This window comes from Musca autumnalis, unplaced genomic scaffold, assembly GCF_047663935.1.
Source record: "Musca autumnalis isolate F117 unplaced genomic scaffold, ASM4766393v1 scaffold_5, whole genome shotgun sequence".
Taxonomy (NCBI): Eukaryota; Metazoa; Arthropoda; class Insecta; order Diptera; family Muscidae; genus Musca; species Musca autumnalis.
The window spans coordinates 61694933-61709489 of NW_027412088.1; the positions used below are offsets into that span (position 1 = coordinate 61694933).

Consider the following 14557-nt stretch of genomic DNA (forward strand, 5'->3'; position numbering starts at 1 on the left):
GGTGAATATCGACGTCGTATGAACCACCAGCTGTACTCGTATCTGCTGTACAACGACATCAGTACAGTTAAACGTATCGGGATACAAAGATTGCGTTGGCTAGGCCATATCATAATAATGAGCGATGATAAACCCGCTAAAAAGGTGTATAAATACACGCAGAGCTGGCAGGCCAAGGCTTCGATGGAGCAAATAAGTGGAAGAAAAGATGAAAAGACGTGGTATTCCAAAAAAGCAAAGCAACAAACAGAGAGGAATGGAAATCTTTTCTTGGTTCGGCTTATAGAACAAATGTTCTGTAATATGCCAACTAAGTAAAGAAAGTAAGGTGGACCTGATACATAAGCCACGTTTCTGCCTTGTTCTATATACCTTGGCAACAATATAATTCTCTTCACGTCAAAATTAAAAAAAAAAATATCGTAGCATAAGTTTTATATATTTTTATTGGACAAAAATAGATATACACTAAGTTAAGTATAAACTACAACACCACTCTCAATAAAATGCCATCCGCAAAACAAAAACGCTCGGTTTTTGCAAAGAGCCCCAGAAAATCCGGTATATTTGCGGATAACAAATCGAATTCCAAGTTGTCATCCTCTGATGCAACCTCTTTGAGTGATTCTACGGTGACAACATCAGACAAATCTTTTGCGAATTGCGAAGAATCACAACAAGAAAAGAAAGATTTTTTCCTAGAGTTTTATGAAACCGATAGCGAATCTCTAGAAGAAGAGGAAGAAGAACCAGAATATCTAAAACGCCCAACATTGGAAGAAACTACGGAATTTTTAAAAGATTTCTGTTCAATTCCTGAGTTAGACAAAATATCGGAAGATTTTAGCATTCCTCCAATAATTGAAGAAACTAAAGATGATCACTCGATTGAGCAGCAGGCTGATATGGGATATTTTGCGGATCCACTTACCGGAGATAGATTGCGTTCCAAAAATTCATTATCCATAACGAAAGAGCAATCAAGCGATAAATTGGAAAATGAAGAAGAAAGGCAAGAAAGTTTTGAAACATTTTTGGAACTGGAAGAAGCGGATGGGGAGTCAGAAGTTGATGGAGTTGATGAATTGAGTTTGGGTCTTACTCTGGACGAAGATAAAGATCTTACAAAAATAATTCACGATGAAAACACTTTGGAGAGTTTCTTTAAAATGGAAACCCAACAAGAAGCCAGTGATCATGAAATCAATTGGGAGTTAATTTTACAACAGGCAGCATATCGCCACCTTTGTGACAATGTTGCAAAATTAATAGATGAACTTATTGATAAAGTTATTGAGGACGCCGAACATACAACATGCGAAAGTATGCTGCGCAAAAATTTAGATAAACATAAGCTTATGGTGGAGATTTTCAATAAAATCCATGAAAGAAATGTTGAGCAAAGAGTTTGTGAATTTCTTAATCGTAAGGTGGTTGAGTATTTTAAACGTAAAAAAGTTTTCCGCTCAATTATGCCGGACAGTAAAAGATATGTGGAATTGGAAATGCGAAAACACCGACAAGTTGTCCAACATTTGGACAATTTGTTAGCAATGGAAGCCAATGCAAAGTTAATGGCATCAAAAACAAAATTAAAAATGGAGGATAAGTTAAGGGAGGAAAGCGAGAGAAGTCAGCAAGCAATAGTAGATTTTGAAGATGTGGTCAAAAGGAATTTGTTTCATGAAAACCGACCAAAGTGTAATGTGGTAAGATGTGAAAGAAATATAAATGGTATTCTTGATTGAATTTTATATAAAAAGAATATATGAATAGGCGGTATTCTATGATATACAAGCCTCGTTCTATTCTATAGAAGCCTCCTACGGAGGTCTTCTATTCTATAGAAGCCTCCTACGGAGGTCTTCTATTCTATAGAAGCCTCCTACGGAGGTCTTCTATTCTATAGAAGCCTCCTACGGAGGTCTTCTATTCTATAGAAGCCTCCTACGGAGGTCTTCTATTCTATAGAAGCCTCCTACGGAGGTCTTCTATTCTATAGAAGCCTCCTACGGAGGTCTTCTATTCTATAGAAGCCTCCTACGGAGGTCTTCTATTCTATAGAAGCCTCCTACGGAGGTCTTCTATTCTATAGAAGCCTCCTACGGAGGTCTTCTATTCTATAGAAGCCTCCTACGGAGGTCTTCTATTCTATAGAAGCCTCCTACGGAGGTCTTCTATTCTATAGAAGCCTCCTACGGAGGTCTTCTATTCTATAGAAGCCTCCTACGGAGGTCTTCTATTCTATAGAAGCCTCCTACGGAGGTCTTCTATTCTATAGAAGCCTCCTACGGAGGTCTTGTATTCTATAGAAGCCTCCTACGGAGTCCGTGTATTCTATAGAAGCCTCCTACGGAGGTCTTCTATTCTATAGAAGCCTCCTACGGAGGTCTTCTATTCTATAGAAGCCTCCTACGGGGCTCTTCTATTCTATAGAAGCGTCCAGCGGAGGTCTCCTATTCTATGGAAGCCTCCTACTGAGGTCTTCTATTCTATAGAAGCCTCCTATGGAGGTTTTCTATTATATAGAAGCCTCCTACTGAGGTCTTCTATTCTATAGAAGCCTCCTATGGAGGTTTTCTATTATATAGAAGGCTCATACGGAGGTCTTCTATTCTATAGAAGCCTCCTACGGAGGTCGTGTATTCTGGAGAAGCATCCTACGGAGGTCTTCTATTCTTAAGAAGACTCCTAAGGAGGTCGTGTATTCTATAGAAGCCTACTACGGAGGTCGTGTATTCTATAGAAGCCTTCTACGGAGGTCGTGTATTCTATAGAAGCCTCCTACGGAGGTCTTGTATTCTATAGAAGCCTCCTATGGAGGTCGTGTGTTCTACAGAATCCCCCTACGGAGGTCGTGTGTTCTATTCTTCTATTCTACAGAAGCCTTCTACGGAGGTCTTGTATTCTATAGAAGCCTCCTACGGAGGTCTTCTATTCTATAGAAGCTTTCTACGGAGGTCTTGTATTCTATAGAAGCCTCCTACGGAGGTCTTCTATTCTATAGAAGCCTCCTACGGAGGTCTTCTATTCTATAGAAGCCTCCTACGGAGGTCTTCTATTCTATAGAAGCCTCCTACGGAGGTCTTCTATTCTACAGAAGCCTTCTACGGAGGTCTTGTATTCTATAGAAGCCTCCTACGGAGGTCTTCTATTCTATAGAAGCTTTCTACGGAGGTCTTGTATTCTATAGAAGCCTCCTACGGAGGTCTTCTATTCTATAGAAGCCTCCTACGGAGGTCTTCTATTCTATAGAAGCCTCCTACGGAGGTCTTCTATTCTATAGAAGCCTCCTACGGGGCTCTTCTATTCTATAGAAGCGTCCAGCGGAGGTCTCCTATTCTATGGAAGCCTCCTACTGAGGTCTTCTATTCTATAGAAGCCTCCTATGGAGGTTTTCTATTATATAGAAGCCTCCTACTGAGGTCTTCTATTTCTATTATATAGAAGGCTCATACGGAGGTCTTCTATTCTATAGAAGCCTCGTACGGAGGTCGTGTATTCTGGAGAAGCATCCTACGGAGGTCTTCTATTCTTAAGAAGACTCCTAAGGAGGTCGTGTATTCTATAGAAGCCTACTACGGAGGTCGTGTATTCTATAGAAGCCTTCTACGGAGGTCGTGTATTCTATAGAAGCCTCCTACGGAGGTCTTGTATTCTATAGAAGCCTCCTATGGAGGTCGTGTGTTCTACAGAATCCCCCTACGGAGGTCGTGTGTTCTATTCTTCTATTCTATAGAAGCCTCCTACGGAGGTCTTCTATTCTATAGAAGCCTCCTACGGAGGTCTTCTATTCTATAGAAGCCTCCTACGGAGGTCTTCTATTCTATAGAAGCCTCCTACGGAGGTCTTCTATTCTATAGAAGCCTCCTACGGAGGTCTTCTATTCTATAGAAGCCTCCTACGGAGGTCTTCTATTCTATAGAAGCCTCCTACGGAGGTCTTCTATTCTATAGAAGCCTCCTACGGAGGTCTTGTATTCTATAGAAGCCTCCTACGGAGTCCGTGTATTCTATAGAAGCCTCCTACGGAGGTCTTCTATTCTATAGAAGCCTCCTACGGAGGTCTTCTATTCTATAGAAGCCTCCTACGGGGCTCTTCTATTCTATAGAAGCGTCCAGCGGAGGTCTCCTATTCTATGGAAGCCTCCTACTGAGGTGTTCTATTCTATAGAAGCCTCCTATGGAGGTTTTCTATTATATAGAAGCCTCCTACTGAGGTCTTCTATTCTATAGAAGCCTCCTATGGAGGTTTTCTATTATATAGAAGGCTCATACGGAGGTCTTCTATTCTATAGAAGCCTCGTACGGAGGTCGTGTATTCTGGAGAAGCATCCTACGGAGGTCTTCTATTCTTAAGAAGACTCCTAAGGAGGTCGTGTATTCTATAGAAGCCTACTACGGAGGTCGTGTATTCTATAGAAGCCTTCTACGGAGGTCGTGTATTCTATAGAAGCCTCCTACGGAGGTCTTGTATTCTATAGAAGCCTCCTATGGAGGTCGTGTGTTCTACAGAATCCCCCTACGGAGGTCGTGTGTTCTATTCTTCTATTCTACAGAAGCCTTCTACGGAGGTCTTGTATTCTATAGAAGCCTCCTACGGAGGTCTTCTATTCTATAGAAGCTTTCTACGGAGGTCTTGTATTCTATAGAAGCCTCCTACGGAGGTCTTCTATTCTATAGAAGCCTCCTACGGGGCTCTTCTATTCTATAGAAGCCTCCAACGGAGGTCTTCTATTCTATAGAAGCTTCCAGCGGAGGTCTCCTATTCTATAGAAGCCTCCTACTGAGGTCTTCTATTCTATAGAAGCCTCCTATGGAGGTTTTCTATTCTATAGAAGGCTCATACGGAGGTCTTCTATTCTATAGAAGCCTCGTACGGAGGTCGTGTATTCTGGAGAAGCATCCTACGGAGGTCTTCTATTCTTAAGAAGACTCCTAAGGAGGTCGTGTATTCTACTACGGAGGTCGTGTATTCTATAGAAGCCTTCTACGGAGGTCGTGTATTCTATAGAAGCCTCCTACGGAGGTCGTATATTCTATAGAAGCCTTCTAAGGAGGTCGTGTATTCTATAGAAGCCTCCTACGGAGGTCGTGTATTCTATAGAAGCCTACTACGGAGGTCGTATATTCTATAGAAGCCTTCTACGGAGGTCGTGTATTCTATAGAAGCCTCCTATGGAGGTCGTGTGTTCTACAGAATCCCCCTACGGAGGTCGTGTGTTCTATTCTTCTATTCTATAGAAGCCTCCTACGGAGGTTTTCTATTCTACAGAAGCCTTCTACGGAGGTCTTCTATTCTATAGAAGCCTCCTACGGAAGTCTTCTATTTTATAGAAGCCTCCGGCAGAACTCTTCTATTCTATAGAAGCTTTCTACGGAGGTCTTGTATTCTATAGAAGCCTCCTACGGAGGTCGTATATTCTATAGAAGCCTTCTAAGGAGGTCGTGTATTCTATAGAAGCCTCCTACGGAGGTCGTGTATTCTATAGAAGCCTACTACGGAGGTCGTATATTCTATAGAAGCCTTCTACGGAGGTCGTATATTCTATAGAAGCCTCCTACGGAGGTCGTGTATTCTATAGAAGCCTACTACGGAGGTCGTATATTCTATAGAAGCCTTCTACGGAGGTCGTGTATTCTATAGAAGCCTCCTATGGAGGTCGTGTGTTCTACAGAATCCCCCTACGGAGGTCGTGTGTTCTATTCTTCTATTCTATAGAAGCCTCCTACGGAGGTTTTCTATTCTACAGAAGCCTTCTACGGAGGTCTTCTATTCTATAGAAGCCTCCTACGGAAGTCTTCTATTTTATAGAAGCCTCCGGCAGAACTCTTCTATTCTATAGAAGCTTTCTACGGAGGTCTTGTATTCTATAGAAGCCTCCTACGGAGTCCGTGTATTCTATAGAAGCCTCCTACGGAGGTCTTCTATTCTATAGAAGCCTCCTACGAAGGTCTTCTATTCTATAGAAGCCTCCTACGGAGGTCTTCTATTCTATAGAAGCCTCCTACGGAGGTCTTCTATTCTATAGAAGCTTTCTACGGAGGTCTTGTATTCTATAGAAGCCTCCTACGGAGTCCGTGTATTCTATAGAAGCCTCCTACGGAGGTCTTCTATTCTATAGAAGCCTCCTACGGAGGTCTTCTATTCTATAGAAGCCTCCTACGGAGGTCTTCTATTCTATAGAAGCCTCCTACGGAGGTCTTCTATTCTATAGAAGCCTCCTACGGGGCTCTTCTATTCTATAGAAGCCTCCAACGGAGGTCTTCTATTCTATAGAAGCGTCCAGCGGAGGTCTCCTATTCTATGGAAGCCTCCTACTGAGGTCTTCTATTCTATAGAAGCCTCCTATGGAGGTTTTCTATTATATAGAAGGCTCATACGGAGGTCTTCTATTCTATAGAAGCCTCGTACGGAGGTCGTGTATTCTGGAGAAGCATCCTACGGAGGTCTTCTATTCTTAAGAAGACTCCTAAGGAGGTCGTGTATTCTATAGAAGCCTACTACGGAGGTCGTGTATTCTATAGAAGCCTTCTACGGAGGTCGTGTATTCTATAGAAGCCTCCTACGGAGGTCTTGTATTCTATAGAAGCCTCCTATGGAGGTCGTGTGTTCTACAGAAGCCCCCTACGGAGGTCGTGTGTTCTATTCTTCTATTCTACAGAAGCCTTCTACGGAGGTCTTGTATTCTATAGAAGCCTCCTACGGAGGTCTTCTATTCTATAGAAGCTTTCTACGGAGGACTTGTATTCTATAGAAGCCTCCTACGGAGGTCTTCTATTCTATAGAAGCCTCCTACGGGGCTCTTCTATTCTATAGAAGCCTCCAACGGAGGTCTTCTATTCTATAGAAGCGTCCAGCGGAGGTCTCCTATTCTATAGAAGCCTCCTACTGAGGTCTTCTATTCTATAGAAGCCTCCTATGGAGGTTTTCTATTCTATAGAAGGCTCATACGGAGGTCTTCTATTCTATAGAAGCCTCGTACGGAGGTCGTGTATTCTGGAGAAGCATCCTACGGAGGTCTTCTATTCTTAAGAAGACTCCTAAGGAGGTCGTGTATTCTACTACGGAGGTCGTGTATTCTATAGAAGCCTTCTACGGAGGTCGTGTATTCTATAGAAGCCTCCTACGGAGGTCGTATATTCTATAGAAGCCTTCTAAGGAGGTCGTGTATTCTATAGAAGCCTCCTACGGAGGTCGTGTATTCTATAGAAGCCTACTACGGAGGTCGTATATTCTATAGAAGCCTTCTACGGAGGTCGTGTATTCTATAGAAGCCTCCTATGGAGGTCGTGTGTTCTACAGAATCCCCCTACTACGGAGGTCGTATATTCTATAGAAGCCTTCTACGGAGGTCGTGTATTCTATAGAAGCCTCCTATGGAGGTCGTGTGTTCTACAGAATCCCCCTACGGAGGTCGTGTGTTCTATTCTTCTATTCTATAGAAGCCTCCTACGGAGGTTTTCTATTCTACAGAAGCCTTCTACGGAGGTCTTCTATTCTATAGAAGCCTCCTACGGAAGTCTTCTATTTTATAGAAGCCTCCGGCAGAACTCTTCTATTCTATAGAAGCTTTCTACGGAGGTCTTGTATTCTATAGAAGCCCTCTACGGAGGTCGTATATTCTATAGAAGCCTCCTACGGAGGTCTTCTATTCTATAGAAGCCTCCTACGGAGGTCTTCTATTCTATAGAAGCCTCCTACGGAGGTCTTCTATTCTATAGAAGCCTCCTACGGAGGTCTTCTATTCTATAGAAGCCTCCTACGGAGGTCTTCTATTCTATAGAAGCCTCCTACGGAGGTCTTCTATTCTATAGAAGCCTTCTACGGAGTCCGTGTATTCTATAGAAGCCTCCTACGGAAGTCTTCTATTTTATAGAAGCCTCCGGCAGAGGTCTTCTATTCTATAGAAGCCTCCTACGGAGGTCTTCTATTCTATAGAAGCCTCCTACGAAGGTCTTCTATTCTATAGAAGCCTCCTACGAAGGTCTTCTATTCTATAGGAGCCTCCTACGGAGGTCTTCTATTCTATAGAAGCCTCCTACGGAGGTCTTCTATTATATAGAAGCCTTCTACGGAGGTCTATAGAAGCCTGGCTGTTCAAAGATTGTTTTGAATCGTTTATCGAAGGTGGTCCTTATGTTTTTTTATTTTGTGGGCACAGTGACCAACTAAACTGGCTATTCTTGTTCTATTTTCCAGCTTATAGAGAAACTTTTATTGGGAATGGCCAAATGTCGTCAGGAGGTAAATGAAGTACGATTTGAAATGATCCTGAAGCAGCACACAGAGGCTAGTTTAAAAGAGGTAAGAATTTGAGGAAATAAAATAAAACGTAACTAAAAATATAATCCTTTAGAAATTGTCAGAAATCGATCATCTCGGTAACGGTTTAACAATGAAAAGCTTTGAAGGTCTACATAACGAAACACAAATTCTAGATCGAAAGATTGAAGGTGGGTAGAGTCGAAAGCTATCACACTCACAAGTTATCAATAATTTATGTATATATTTCAATCTTAATCCACCCTCGCCCCTTTCTGTTACAGAACGCAATATCGAATTGAGAAAACTTCACGAACGCGTTCAGAGAGATATCCACGCCATGGCTCACTATAAGGAGCAACAGAAAATGCTGCAGAATTCCATGATGGCACAACGTTTGGCCTTAGACGAGCTAAATGATGAAAAGCAACAACTACGCCAAAGAATCCATCAATTGAGGATGAAACGAACAGCGATTAGAAAACAACTAAGGGAGTTAAGTTTTGATAGTGGTCTCTTGGATAAGCCAGCACTGATGTTGGACTATGATAAAACAAATGCTAATGTTGAAGAGCAACGTCGCATAATCGATGTACTAAAGCAGAAGAGCAAGAAACTGGAAAAGAAAATTAAAAGATTAGAGAATTCGCAGCACTTATAAAATAATTTTATTTGTTTTAGTATATTTTGCATATTTTTACGTGCATTTTTTATATTTTGCATGTTTAATTTTAGCACTATGCGGCAATCAAGTTTGTACATATCCTTATTCTTTCCATCTTTTTAATGGGAACATCACATTGTACAATAATTCTTATTAAAATTCTTACAATCGAGAATGAGATTTTCCTATTTAATCGTAGTCCACTTTTTTATAAATTTCCATTGTTCAAATGATCTTTCTGTTTCGAATGCCTTGATTTGTTCCTCACAAATTGCATATTTATCTTCCAACAATTTTCGCCCCAAAAAGGCATTGGATTGTAGTAGCACAGCCTAAAAGTATACTTTGAATTTTATAAATCAAAATCTTATTTAACTCTTATTTACTTATCAGATAAACATTTATATTATAGCACCTTTACATCAGAGTTTGTGACGTAATGTAATGAATGTACTATTTTTCTATTGAGTACTGAGAATTTAGGAAAATTAATAGTAATATTTCTGAGAGAATTTAGGAAATACTTGTAAAGAAATTTCTCAATGAAATAGAAAATGTACTAAAACAAGTAAAAAGGTATCAGTCGGCTTTGCCAACAGAGATCCTCCAAAGGTTCCTCGAACAGATCATTAACCGCACTTAAACAATAATTTTTTCAGTATTATTATATATTTTAAAATTTTACAAGCTTAAAAACACTTTTTAAAAATCAGGGCTTAAGTCCCAATTTACATTAGGCGAGTTTACTTGCGGCAAGTCTCAGTTTGTAGGAGAGACACGTAAGGGGTATGGAAGTGGAAAAAATTGCTCGTACCGGCAATTTTCGGGCAATTCCTTTTATATTTTTCGTAATTGACATTTGGTCTGTTCCTTTACTTCTGAAAATGGTAAAACCCGCAAAAGTAGTAAAAGTTGAAAACTGTTCCCATATGAATTGTATTGTGTCTGAAGTAAAGGAACGCTTTTCGAGTAAAAAGTTGTAAAACTTGCAGATTCTTGAACGTAAAGGAACAGTGCTATTATTTTCATTGTTTTAAAAACCAAACTTGTCGGAAAGGAATTGCCTTTTTTAAATGCAAGAAGCAAGTTTAAAAAGGAACGAGAAAAATTGCCGCAAGTAAACTCGCCTAATGCAAATCGGGACTTAGGCCATGGTAGAACAATAAAAAGGTAACAGCAAAACCCAGCTGACTGAACTGGGCTGTAATGTTAGTATCAAATTCCATACGACATTTTATACATTTATTTCTATATTCGATGTACATTAGGGATATATATGTCCATATTTACATTAGGCAATTTTCCTTGCGGAAATTTTCAGTTTGTCGGTGAGAGAGGTTGTTGCGAGGCAAAGGGTTGCCACATTCCTCACCCCTCTCTCCATCAAACTGACAATTGCCGCAAGGAAAATTGCCTAATGTAAATATAGACTTTTTTGAAGAAAAAATATGTATGTATGTATGTATATTCATCAGAAAAAAAACTACAGTCGGACCTCGATTATCCGTGATGGTCGGGACCGGAGGCATTACGGATAATCGATTTTCCCGGATAATGGAGGCAATACTTTTATGCAGTTTTTGAACATATTTTTAGGTAAAAATAACATATTATTGTACAATAATAATATGAAAATCTGTAATTTTTATTAAATTTGTTACGGTAATCCACCATATTTTAGAAGGATACATAAATGGGCTGTTCCCGTTCTTTATAAAGTGGTAAAAGTTGTAAAAGTCGTAAACGATTTTCATATAAATTTTGTGTACGGGAACGCAAAATGTGTAAAAGTGGTAAAAATTGTAAAAACTTTTTAGTTCTGGAACAAAGCTAAAATATCATCATCATCAGATTCATCTGAATTGAGTTTGTCCCATGGTTTTGTGATACCATAAATACACAAATAGTGTAATACGGGAGAAGTTGCAGTTTCTGTTTGTTTACCTTTTGTTTGCTTAATCAAATTAATTAGAAACTGTGTTTTTAATCCCTGGTAATGAAGTTTATAACGAAAAATAGAAGAAATGCAAAAAAGTCCAACATTTCTTTTCTATCACGGATAATGGAGGTTCCCGGATAATCGAGGTTCAACTGTATTTCCTATAAAGACTTCTTCATATCAATGACATGTAACCTCCTCCAAGTCAGAACGGCGTGCCGCACACTAAAACCCCGCGGTACAACATTTGTTAATATGGTGTGGTATTTTGATAAGTTTGAAAAAAATGAAGCCCTAATAAAAACGTGTTATTTGATTTCAAAAACAAAATATTGAAACGGCTTCTCCTTTTTCAATGAATTTCCAGCGACCTCAAACCTAATTACAAGAATTCTATTTTTTGCGAGAAATTATGCATATAGTGGAATGATATGGAAACATTCAAATTGAAAATATAACGAGTTTCATTTATGTTTTGCAAAATATTCAATCAAATGTGAAAAAATATTAGTTTTTTAAATTCCAATAATTTATAGACATTTCCTTATTTTGTTTACATTTACTGATGACACTAACATTACAAACAATAAAAATAGGTAAAAAACTTTTTAAGTTAAACGGTTTTATAGCCCGTTTCCACGGTACGTCGTTCGTTCTCTATTCGTTGTTCGACCCATAACTACGAATAAATTACTTATTTCCCCACACAAATTTCTATGAACGAACGACGATTTTTCTACGTTGTTCGATTAGAAATACTCTCTGAACGACGAATAAGTATGTCCCATCCCTAACAAATGAGAGAATTTATCGAAAAAATTAATTATGACATGTCTAAATTCAAAATTGAAAAATTTGTTGAAAACACAATAATTTTTAGAAAAAAAGGAAAAAGTTGAATGAAAATTAATGAACTAAACATTTTATATAGATGCTGAAGGAAGATGGTTGTGTTTCCTTCTTAATTCCACACACATTTCTTGTCCATTAGTGCAAAATCGCGTAAAAAATCAGAAACAAAAAAGAAACAAATAACTGAAAGTCTGTATTCATAAATATTGTTTTGACATGTCTCTCTCTCTTTAATTTTGAAAATAGAAACAAATAAAAATATATTGAAAATACAAAACTATTCAGAATTTATAGAAAAAATGAATGAAATGGGTGTATTTAAATATAGTCTCAATTTACATTGGGCGAGTTTACTTGCGGCAATTGTCATTTTGTAGGAGAGAGAGGTGAGGTATATGGTAACCCTTTGCCTCTCAGCGCCCTCTCTCACCTACAAACTGACAATTGCCGCAAGTAAACTCGCCTAATGTAAATTGGGACATAGAAGATACATTTGAAGGAAAGTCTATTGCTTTTCCTATTCATTTAATGTATATTTTATGTGTTTTCGATTCAAATTTTCGTGAAAACAAGGAAACAAAAATGAAGGAAATTTTGTTTATGTTTCTGTTAATTACGAATGGTGTCGTGGAAACGGGTTAATTCGTGTACGTCGTTCGACAGGCGAACAACGTAATTGAAACGCTCGTGTGAACATGACATTATGTTAAGCATACATTGCAATGTTTAAGATAAATGTACTAAAAACCAAAAAATAATAAAATAGATACAGTCGTGGGAATTATAAACATATGCATAGACTAGACTAAAATAAATCCGTGGGACAAGTCAATTGTCTACAATCGTTGATTAAAATGTTTGTTTTGTAATGTTACACTATAATTAGGCAGTTGTTCAACCGACAACGATGGACGTGTGATAAGTAGGGCTATTAAAGGCAACAAACATCTGTGTGTATCGCTCCCGTTGTTTTGTTAACCTGGCTTCATATTCTTCAGGCGTTTCCGACGCTATCATCTGTGTGTATCGCTCACGTTGCTTTGTTAACCTGGCTTCATATTCTTCAGGCGTTTCTGACGCCGTCATTTGTGTATATCGCTGACGTTGCTTTTTTAACCTGGCCTCATATTGCTCAGGTGTTTTTGACGCTAATTGTTCCCGTCGTTTCTGTAATCGACTATTTCTGTCACCTTCACTTTCTTTAGCTCGTTTTGCTTTATACTTTTCTTTCGCTTTTTGAAGCCTTCGTTTACGTTGTGTTGCAGTTTCTGTTTTATAATTCGTGTTTGTATTTTTTATACCCTCAGCCTTTAGGCTAAGGAGGGTATATACACTAGGGATATAACTTTTTGCACTTTTTTGCAGATATCGAAAATACCACCACATAGCCGTGTAGAGCATGAAAAACTATTATGAAATACGGCGTCAATTTTTCTCTATCGCGAAAAAAGTTTCCGCACCAAATGCATTGAAGTTCAGAAATGCATTTTTTAATTTTATCTGTTATAACAACATGTTTGCTTTTCATTAAAATTTTTATTTTTTTGTATTCTAATTTAAAATCATTATCAAAGCGTTCTGGACCAATTTGATCTCAAATCGCGCCATTTCGGAGCATATTAAGAATTTTTGACACTAGCGCAATATTTGGTTTTTCTTTATAAACTCGTGAATTTTATGTTTATATTTTTTGTACCTATCGGACAAGAGAATATGGTGTCATTTGCAACAAATTCGCGAAAGTTTCAGACCGTTTTTAATGAATTTGCCTGTGAGAAATGTTTTTTTGTCTACAAATATTTATTCAAACAAAGCTAATTTAAAATTATAAGTAGAAAAAATACCAAAAGGGTTTTAGTAATTGCGGTCGGTGCTGAAACTTTTTTCATCGAATCGATCTTAGAAACGCGTTTTCATTATTATGACAAAATTCCCCACATGGTACTGGTTTTGTATTTTTGTAGAAAACAAATACAATTCTCAGAGGCAAGGTCAACAAAAACAGCCTGTAACTTTCGCGAATTTGTTGCAAATGACCCCAAATTCTCTTGTCCGATAGGTACAAAAAATATAAACATAAAATTCTCGAGTTTATAAAGAAAAACCAAAAATTGCAATAGTGTCAAAAATTCTTAATATGCTCCGAAATGGCGCGATTTGAGATCAAATTGGTCCAGAACGCTTTGATAATGATTTTAAATTAGATTACAAAAAAATAAAAATTTTCATGAAAAGCAAATATGTTGTTATAACAGATAAAATTAAAAAATGCATTTCTGAACTTCCATGCATTTGGTGCGGAAACTTTTTTCGCGATAGAGAAAAATTGACACCGTATTTCATAATAGTTTTCCATGCTCTACACGGCTATGTGGTGGTATTTTTTTGGTTATAGCCCTAATATACACTTTGATACGATGAAAATGTGCCTCATCGAAATAATGGTTTTAGACCCCAAGTATGTTTGGACGAAATGTGTTTCAGACAATTTGGAGTCGATCTAGCCATGTCCGTCCGTCTGTCTGTCTGTCTGTCTGTCCTGCTGGCTGGAGCGCACGATAACTATCGAACGGATGAACCGATTCGGTTAATATTTTGGCTTTCGTAATATTTTGCCCAAACTTAGTTTAAGTTCGAAGATGAGCTACATCGGTCCACTCCTACCGGTACCTCCCCCACAAAAGTTCGAAAATGTTCGGAAAAATTGTGCGCACGATAACTCTTGAAGGGAGTGACCGATTTGGTCCATACTTTGTGTAGCGTAAACTTTCTACCAGAGTAATATGAGGTTCCATTATGGTCTCAATAGGTCCAATCCTTCGGGTACCTCCCACACA

At 38.6% G+C, this 14557-nt stretch overlaps 1 protein-coding gene across 1 annotated transcript; it reads left to right on the forward strand.

Moving 5' to 3' along the window:
* Positions 1–398: 398 nt before the first annotated feature.
* Positions 399–9122, forward strand: LOC141405821 (uncharacterized). Its single transcript, XM_073990555.1, has 4 exons — positions 399–1709; positions 8203–8307; positions 8360–8456; positions 8550–9122. The coding sequence occupies exons 1-4, from the start codon at positions 507–509 to the stop codon at positions 8924–8926; spliced, it is 1782 nt and encodes a 593-aa protein (XP_073846656.1). The 5' UTR covers positions 399–506; the 3' UTR covers positions 8927–9122.
* The last annotated feature ends 5435 nt before the right edge of the window (positions 9123–14557 follow it).

What these genes read in the sequence shown, in the direction of transcription:
- LOC141405821 (XM_073990555.1), top strand. Translation starts at nt 507, where the DNA reads ATGCCATCCGCAAAACAAAAACGCTCGGTTTTTGCAAAGAGCCCCAGA. An exon ending in ACCGACCAAAGTGTAATGTG is followed by an intron (nt 1,710 to 8,202) that starts GTAAGATGTGAA and finishes TCTATTTTCCAG; the next exon opens with CTTATAGAGAAACTTTTATT. An exon ending in TCTAGATCGAAAGATTGAAG is followed by an intron (nt 8,457 to 8,549) that starts GTGGGTAGAGTC and finishes TTTCTGTTACAG; the next exon opens with AACGCAATATCGAATTGAGA.